The 8,578-nt window shown below is 40.3% G+C and overlaps 1 protein-coding gene across 1 annotated transcript; it reads left to right on the top strand.

Annotated features, from left to right (window-relative positions):
- Nucleotides 1-2,020: 2,020 nt before the first annotated feature.
- LOC125527700 (tRNA pseudouridine(38/39) synthase) lies at nucleotides 2,021-8,203 on the top strand. The gene is made up of 17 exons (XM_048692219.1): nucleotides 2,021-2,182; nucleotides 2,218-2,280; nucleotides 2,752-2,895; nucleotides 2,978-3,044; nucleotides 3,235-3,307; nucleotides 3,490-3,535; nucleotides 3,618-3,728; nucleotides 5,033-5,099; nucleotides 5,522-5,612; nucleotides 5,822-5,882; nucleotides 5,962-6,092; nucleotides 6,182-6,299; nucleotides 6,444-6,567; nucleotides 7,051-7,152; nucleotides 7,228-7,296; nucleotides 7,565-7,710; nucleotides 7,803-8,203. The coding sequence occupies exons 1-16, from the start codon at nucleotides 2,111-2,113 to the stop codon at nucleotides 7,615-7,617; spliced, it is 1,392 nt and encodes a 463-aa protein (XP_048548176.1). The 5' UTR covers nucleotides 2,021-2,110; the 3' UTR covers nucleotides 7,618-7,710; nucleotides 7,803-8,203.
- Nucleotides 8,204-8,578: the final 375 nt, after the last annotated feature.

Raw genomic sequence — 8,578 nt, 5'->3', positions numbered from 1 at the left:
AGTTTTAACAAATGGCGCCCTATGACTCGAGAGCACTTTGTTCTTACATTTGAATCGCTGCTAACTGTGAGAATTTCGAGATATAAAAGATTGTGTAACACTTTTCTCGTCTTGACGCTTTTTGTATTTGTGATTCCAATTTGGGGTCAAGAAGTAATTAAGATGTTCAATGATACAAAGTCATTGTTGTTTGGAGTTTCTCTACTATTGCTCTGACATTCGATTATATGGGGAAAACAATTTGCTTCCAAAGAGTCCAAGCAACGAGGGAAATAACTAAGGTGGCGCTGGCATGGAGTCTGCAACCCCCCCCCCCCCCGGGTTGGGTCACATCTCCAAGGTCTATGCGTATGCAGAAATATAGAGTAGCACATGACATTGGTGTGCCGTGGCTTATTAGTAAGAGAAAGTGCAAAGTCTACTAGTGTACTCTGCTCATTTTATTGTAGTAGCCTTGTACTCTTGTGTAGATGTTTACAAACAGTCTCATCATAGATTGAGATGTCCTGTCTGATGGCTTGTGTTCATAGGTAGATGAATTTATCTAAAATAGAAAAGGGAATACTCAACACATGCAAGTGTAGGTCGAGGACTGCTACTAGACTTCACTTCTATGCGATAAAAATTCAAAGTTTGCTATGCACATTAGTGGCACACAACATAGACACGGGGACCTAGTTTCACATTATAAAGAAAACACAACGCAATAAGTTGTGCCTTCCCTTCTACTCCTCTACTGCCGGCGACTACACATAAGTCGCTGACCTGCAGGGCTGTGAAGGCGATGGAGCCGACCATGCGTGAGCGGCGACGTCCTGGCACGCACAGGGGATGCGAGCTGCGGAGGAGACGAGGGAGAGGAGATGCGATGGTGGCGCAGGCTTGCTAGCGTCCGCTTGTGGCGGGTCGGCGCGACGCATAGTGGCAGCGATGGGCAATCGAGACTCGGTCCCTGGCGCAGTGGCGATGTGCACCCCTCATCAAAAAGGAGAGAGAGATAGACAGAGTGGAAAGAAAGAAATGTGGTTGTCGGTATGGCTTTGATGGGTGCCAGATAGAATGGGAAGAAATAAATGTGGTTGTGGATGTGGCTTTAATGGGTGCGGGACAGTCCAGACATAAGATTATGCTTTTTTCCTTCTCCATGTTGTACGAGTTGTCCACATGGGTGGTTATAGATGCTCTAAGAAACATAATTAAGGAAATACATATGCTCTAATAGGATGTTTTTTAGGGTGAGATGATGATTTTAAGAGAACAACGACTGTCCTAGTCAACGAGACAGGGTTTAATCCGATAGTAACGGGCGTCGCCTTGATCCGTGCAGGTTGAATCGAGCTACCATATTTGACGCAAAACCTATATATTTTTTCTTATAGCGAGTGCATCGTCTGTCATGCTTAAAGCTTTTCCCCTGCCGTGTAGTTACCGGGCCAGCCCATTTTCTTCTTCGCGTCGAGCAAGGCGATTTCTTTCCTTCTCGGTCGAGACGTGGTGGTCGACGTACTGGTTGCTTCTTGTTTTTTCCTTTTTCTGTTTTCTTTGTTTCTTCATATTTTTATTTTTCTGCCTTTCTTCGTTTTTTCACCAATTTTTTCGTCTCTTTAACTGTTTTCATTTTTTCCTTTTTCTTTCATTTTTCTTTGTTTCTTTTCTTGGATTTTACTATTTTTTTCATTCCTTCTTCATTTTTTCTTTCTGGATTTTCATTGGTTTTCTTATTTCTTTTTGTTCCTTTCTCGGTTTTCTCTATTTTCATTCTTTTGCATTTGTTTTCTTTATTTTTACTTTTTAAGATTTTATATGTTTTTCATCCTGGTTTTTATTGTGTTTCTTTATTTTTATTGGTTTCTTTATCGATTTTCATGGGTTACCTTTTTCTTCAACCCATGTCATTTTTTTTCAGTACACATTCAGTTAATTGGTGCGGAGGGCCATCTAACCAATCAATCGAGGCAGGGGTTTGGTGCTATCGGCCTCAACATCCAACAAAAACAATCGAGGCCCATCTCTGCCCCCTACTAATCAATCGAGGCCCATCTACCAAAAAAAAAAACAATCGATGCCCTTCTCTTGCCGGGCGAGGCTAGGGCTCCGATAGTGGGGCGCCATGGCGGCGGGCGACGGCGGCGACACGGTGGCGCTGCCTACGGAAGTCGCCGCACTCCGGCTGCGCATACTGGTGCGGAGTGCTATTGGTGAATTCGATGTGGTTAGGAGTTGGAGAGGGAGAACCAGAGGCTTGCCCAGATTGTTTCCACCTGCAGCTGCAGCTCCAAGGTAAGACAAGAAGCTTCAAGTCCTTTACGCAGATGACACCTTTGGCTGATTACTCCTCTCGCCATTGCTCTGAACGATGATTCCCATTCCACTTATGGCTATTCTATTCAGTCAATAGTGTTGTTGGAGGGTTAAGGAGAGCTCTGCTTATGCTAAGTACGAGCTCCGGAGAGTAATTATGAAGTCCTGGATTTATGTGAATGATAGTGCTAATTACCCCATAGTGTCTTTTGTGCTGTATATGAGCTCTTTGCCAAGTAGATTTAATAAATCCCAATGTAATCAGGACTCCATAGTGTCTTCACACATGCATACTAAATAAGTATAATGGCAAAAGTGATGCACATAAGTGTAAAGTTAAACGTTGTTAATTGTTATACAGCAATACTTGCGTATTGATTGATGTGATGCTTGTTATGTAACATCAAGTTATTGCTTTGTCGATGCTTTGTTAACTTTCCACTTTTATAGGAGGGCAATATACCATCTTCTTTAGCTGAGAGCCGTGATCAACAAGTGCTGAAGAATGTAAAATCACACGAAAGTAGAACCTCAGACCATGGCGTAAGCCTTCCATTCGATCACATGACGATATCTACTGAAAATCAAGCACTGGTACACATTCTGAAACAAACTATTGTATACATAACTTTGCTTTCTATCTGATCTAACTCGTGCATATGCATCCGACTTATAGTGCAATGTTAAAGGGGAAGGGCATGATGATTTATCTAAAATTCGAAGGAAGCATTCTAAAAGAACAGGTATAACTTAAGACATGTTAACTGCATTAATTGTAAGGCACTTTTTTTTATTAATGAACTCTGTCTGTTTTTTGTTTGCCACTCAATTAGATAGAAACTAAGTATGCTCAATATGTATCTATTGATATTAATGGGATATACTCTCCCCCTCAATTATTTGAAAATCACTGATTTTTTGTTTACCTTACAGGTCGCCAACAAGGGAATGTAAGCCACTGCCAAAAGCGATTAATTGCTCTGAAAATCATGTACTTTGGCCAGAGGTATGATTGTATTTTTAACAGGAAGTCGATGCTTAGTTTGCACTGTATTTTTTTACTATTACGTGGAATTCTACTGACACCTGCATCTGCTCTCTGTTCTTTGCTATTTCTGTCTGTAACCCTTTTCGTTGTGCTTAGCCCCTTCTTCATGCTTTTCTTATAGCACCATTGTTCTTGTGCAGATTCTATGGCTTTGCTTCGGAAGCCCACACAGAGCCGACAGTCGAGGTAATTCTCCTATGAACTATTTCTTTGCTTTTTCCAAAGGCATCTAAGATTTTCTGAAGGGCTTCTATCTTGGTCCTCTCAGTCTGAGATTTTCAAAGCAATTGAAAGAGCAAGACTACTGGTTGGAAGCAGGGAAGATTCATGCTATTCTAGGTGTGGAAGAACTGACAAAGGAGTTTCTGCCACTGGACAGGTAACTGCATTTGTGTAGGTAGCTTAATGTTGGATTGCCAGCTCACACATGATAATTATCAAGTTCTTGTCTCGTATATGCTTACATTACTGATAGTACTAGCTCATATATGTTCCAGAGTTATTTTTATATCTTATTTTTATGTTTAAGTAGCACTTTCAAGTGTCTATAACAGAAATCGTGTCTTTTGAATTGGCATTGCTACTGTTTATAGAATGTTATGTGCAGAAGTACATGAGCACCTATGTGATAAGATCGCTGTAATGTCACAATTATGTAGTTGACATCTTGAAATTAGGACAATACTTTTTTTAGAAACAACGAAGATATTTTTTAGCTCGGGCCTTAAGCTAATCAGAGTTAAGATCTACAACTGTTGATTTCTTTGGATTGTTAGGCCTCTATATGGAAAATAAGTAGTGTTCCTTTGTCTCCATGATGCAATTACCATTGTTGATTTTCAACAATATCTGGGGTACAGAAGACAGTAACGTAATACTATGTAAAGAAGTAACCTATGCCTAAGCATGCAGTACCCCACATGTTACACTCAATGTGGGTGACTTGTAGTGAAATGAGACGTTATTTGTTAGCATATTCATTCATGTGTTTTTCCTAAGAGCGTTGATGGTTTAAACAATGCGTTAATTACACAGTACTCCCTCCGTTCCGAATTACTTGTCTTAGATTTGTCTAGATACGGAGGTATCTAGCACTAAAATAAGTCTAGATACATCCGTATCTAGACAAATCCAAGACAAGTAATTCGGAACGGAGGGAGTATATCTCTGAAACAAAATGGGCATGGCATGTTACAAACTTACAATGTCCATGCACAAATAAACTAGCCATAGAGTGGGCACCCTATGCGTAGGTACAGAGCTGACCCTTATCAGTATAATAGTGCGGAAGTACTATTCAAGGCCAATGCTATGTTATTTCCATGTGACTGATCCATAAACTTCTTTAAAGACATGATTGGTGAAAGATGTAAAAGGTTTATGCATGTCCGTAAAGAGAGATCTGAATGACTGGAATATCAGCAAAGAACTAGCCATGGATTGGGGTGCGTGGAAGTTAGCTATCCACGTGCCAGAACCATGACTTGGTTTCAAGGTCTTATGGGTTTTAACTCTAGCCTACCCCAACTTATCTCGGACTGAAATGCTTTATTGTTATGCATCCTGCATGGCATATTCTTTTAGGTACGGAAAGAGAGTGTTGTTTTGGAGTTGTGCAGAAATTAGTGCTTTTTTGGAAATACAATTTTGTCTATGAACTAAGATCCATGTTGCAACATGCAGGTAATATCCTTATATCTGCGATCAAATTTAAAAGATGCAGGAGAGAATATATTGGGTGAAAGATCTGGTATGCTTCTGCCTTCTTGTAACTCTCCATAATAGTGATAGCAACAAATAAATCAATGTCATAATCTTTGTTGCTCAATCAAATTGTTACCTTGATAATAGATAAGTCTCTAGCATTCTCCTATTATAATAAAACGTAAGCTCAGTTTGCGGTTGCTAAACTGTGCTGTTCTGTGCTTATTTTGTAATCTGTTTTTAAAGTTAGCCACAAATGTACGCAAAAGCGGATCAAATAAACACTAAAATATGAAAAAGCTGGTTGGACAAATGGGATTATCCTTATCCACCGCAATACCAAATGCAACCATAATATGTTATTTTCGTGGTAGTTTTCATCATTCAAAGTCAGACATCTCACTAGCATCTTTCACATCCATGCAATCATCCTCTGCCAGACTAAATATTGTGCTTTGTTCCTTTCAGAAATCGATTATGTAAGTGTATTGAACAGAAATCTTCCAAGAGATATACGTGTAATAGGTTGGTGTCCTGTTGCAGCAGACTTTCTTGCAAGGTTAGCTTGAATTCTATGTTTAGTACTTTTTTGGTTGCTGAGTGTAAGAGGCGTTCTTACGCAAATGGCTTCGACAAAAGATTAGATGTTTCTTCCTTGCTTCTTCCCTCTTTTCTTATCTCCCTTTTTGATCATGCTATTTATTACCTAGTTGTACCCTGTTCCTGAGTAATTGGAATTTGATTTCTTGGCCCACTTTTTTTTTGCAGATTCTCCTGCTTGGGTAGGGAATATAAATACCTGTTTTGGAAGCGGGGCTTGGATGTATCGGTAACTATGTTAGCCTTGATTTCTGTACTTTGCTACATTTGCCATTTTTACCGAGCCATTGACTTTAAATTGTCAACAGAAAATGCAGAAAGCTGCATTTAAATTCATTGGGGAACATGACTTCAGGAATTTCTGTAAGATGGATGCAGCAAATGTGAGCAACTACAAGCGATACATTACAGATTTTAATATTTCTGCTTGTGACCAAAGGTTAAATTGCATTTCCCTTCTTTCTAGTTACAAACATGTGATTCATGTAATACCTGAACTAAATAATGGAAGTGCTCTGTATTTTCAAGGTCCAACCATGATGAGCTGTGGTCCATGAATATCAGGGGTAGCGCCTTTCTGTGGCATCAAGTTCGTTGCATGGCAGCTGTTCTGTTTTTTGTAGGTCAAGGCCTTGAATCACCTTGTGTGAGTATTTTTTTCCTCTTTCTGAAGCTTCCTTTTATTTTTTCGAACAGTGAAGTGAATTACACAATTGAACTTGGCGCAGAAGTTCCTTTGTCTCATTTGTTTGGATTATTTACATTCAGTAGCTTGTTTATTTTGGTACAGGTAGTTGACTCATTGCTGGATATTACCAAGACTCCTAGAAAACCTCAATATACAATGGCACCAGAGCTTCCATTGATTCTACGATCTTGTCTATTCGATGGAGTCAGCTTCATGTGTTCATCAGGTATGTCTCTGAAAATTTGGCGTTTGACTCTATACCCTTCCAGGGAGTATTTTCAGCCTTGAAATATAGTTGTACTATTGATCTGCTAACATCATGTCTTCATTCCTTGCTCGGTGAACTCTGTGATTTTCCTGCTGCTTCCAGTATATGGATTATATTGTAAAAAATAGTGAGATTTTAGATCACAGTGAGCATTATATCATCCTTTTATGATTAATTATGCATGCATTCTTGAGAATTAAATAAGATTTACCAGCAGTGGGATAGCATTGCCTGACAGTAAATGAAATATACTCGTCTCATATAACTTATGACCATGACATGATATTTTCACAAAAATGGAACCTTCATTTCGGAAATACTTGGTGTCAGTTCTGTTATATTGAGTAAAGTGAAGACCGTCTAGGGATTTTATTATCTATCTGCAATAATTCTATTTTTTGTGTGACATAACTAATTCCAGTGCGCTTTATTCCTGTTTAGATGCCAATCAGGCTTTGATTGAACACTTGAAGGATGAACACCATCAGTATATGCTCCAAGCTGCCATATTTGATGAGGCTTTGACCTGTTTATCTATTCCAGGTACATACATTTAGATCTTTGTGTAACTTTACTGTAATATTTTTGTGATCTGAAAGGAGTTAGATGTAAATGCAGAGCCTAATCCACTTGAATACCCTAAGAAGAAGAGAAAACACATCCCTCTCCTGTCACGGGAAGCTGAACGTAAGTTTTTTATCGTGTGAATTTGCAAAACATTTTTCGTCTTTACATCTTTTATAAGTGGAACAATGCTGTCTTAACACCAGTCTCTGTCAGGAGTCAACACTCTTTAACTTTCTAACACTTTGCTATAACAGCTCCAATGATGTATGCATAATTATCCTCTTCAGCGTCAACGCTTGATAACCTCTTTATTTCGACGCATTTGATTCAACCCTCTTGTTTGTACTTTGCATGTGAAAATGCATTTGCTAATACTTTCACGTTCCAGCTTCTTACGAGGAACGCAGAGCAAGAGTAAAAGCTAAGTCAGCAAATGTGTAGTTGAGTGGCTACCTTAAGTAGCACACTAAGAGTTTGGCCTTCGAAGATCGGCGCGGCTGACTGGCTGAGTGTTATAATCAATCCAGCATCAAGGTAATTTTGCCTTCCTGTTCCAGTCAATTCGAGAAATACGCAAACAAATGCCTGCCTGCATGCTCACGTAATTCACTTAAATCCTTGTTCAGGGGCAATCTCCTCATCAGAACGTCTCTCCTTGAAGCTTGTGTTCTTACTGTGTGCACTTCTGGGACGGGCTAAAGTGTTACGTGGCGATGGGGAATCGACAAAAGAAGTTCATCGTTCAGATCTCCTTCAAGTTTTGTAGGTTCTTCACCACCCTTCACCATCTACCAGCCTTCTGACAGAACTTGATATGGATCATACATAGTACATACTATAATTTCTCAGGCGGCAATGCTTGGTCCCTTGGCATTGCTTTTGTACCAGCGGTTGGCTGCAAGATGGCGACCTTTTATTTTGCACTATGCAGCGCCAATTGTGTCATGTGATGGCTGGCTCGTGCTCTTCCTTTTTTTAGGCCTGAAACATGTAATGATTTCCTCCAAAAGTTTCATAAATTCTGAAATGCTGGGATCGTCTGGCTGTAACAATCAAATCGAATCTAGAACAGCAATGCACATGGTAAGAGAGTAGTAGTGCACCGGCAGAAATCACATATTTGACCTGAGGTCCAAATCAAATCACAAACTGACCTCGTTCCGAAATTTTTTCACTCTGCTGACCCTTTTGTGTGGCGCCCGATAGCTAGGCGCCACACACCACTATGCAGCGCCTCTGCCTTAGGCGTCGCACCTCCTGCCAGCGTGGCAGCCTTGGTCCAGTTGCGGCCCCACAGACAGCACTGCAGCGTTGCAGCGTCTCAGACTTGGGCGCCTCACTTGTAATGTGCAGCGCCTAGCTCTTGGGCGCTGCACAGTCTGTGTTCCACTTAGGCTGGCCC

This window comes from Triticum urartu, unplaced genomic scaffold (genome assembly GCF_003073215.2).
Source record: "Triticum urartu cultivar G1812 unplaced genomic scaffold, Tu2.1 TuUngrouped_contig_4352, whole genome shotgun sequence".
NCBI classification, from domain to species: Eukaryota; Viridiplantae; Streptophyta; class Magnoliopsida; order Poales; family Poaceae; genus Triticum; species Triticum urartu.
The sequence above is the reverse complement of the archived record's forward strand: the minus strand, read 5'-3'. Positions and strand labels throughout refer to the sequence as shown.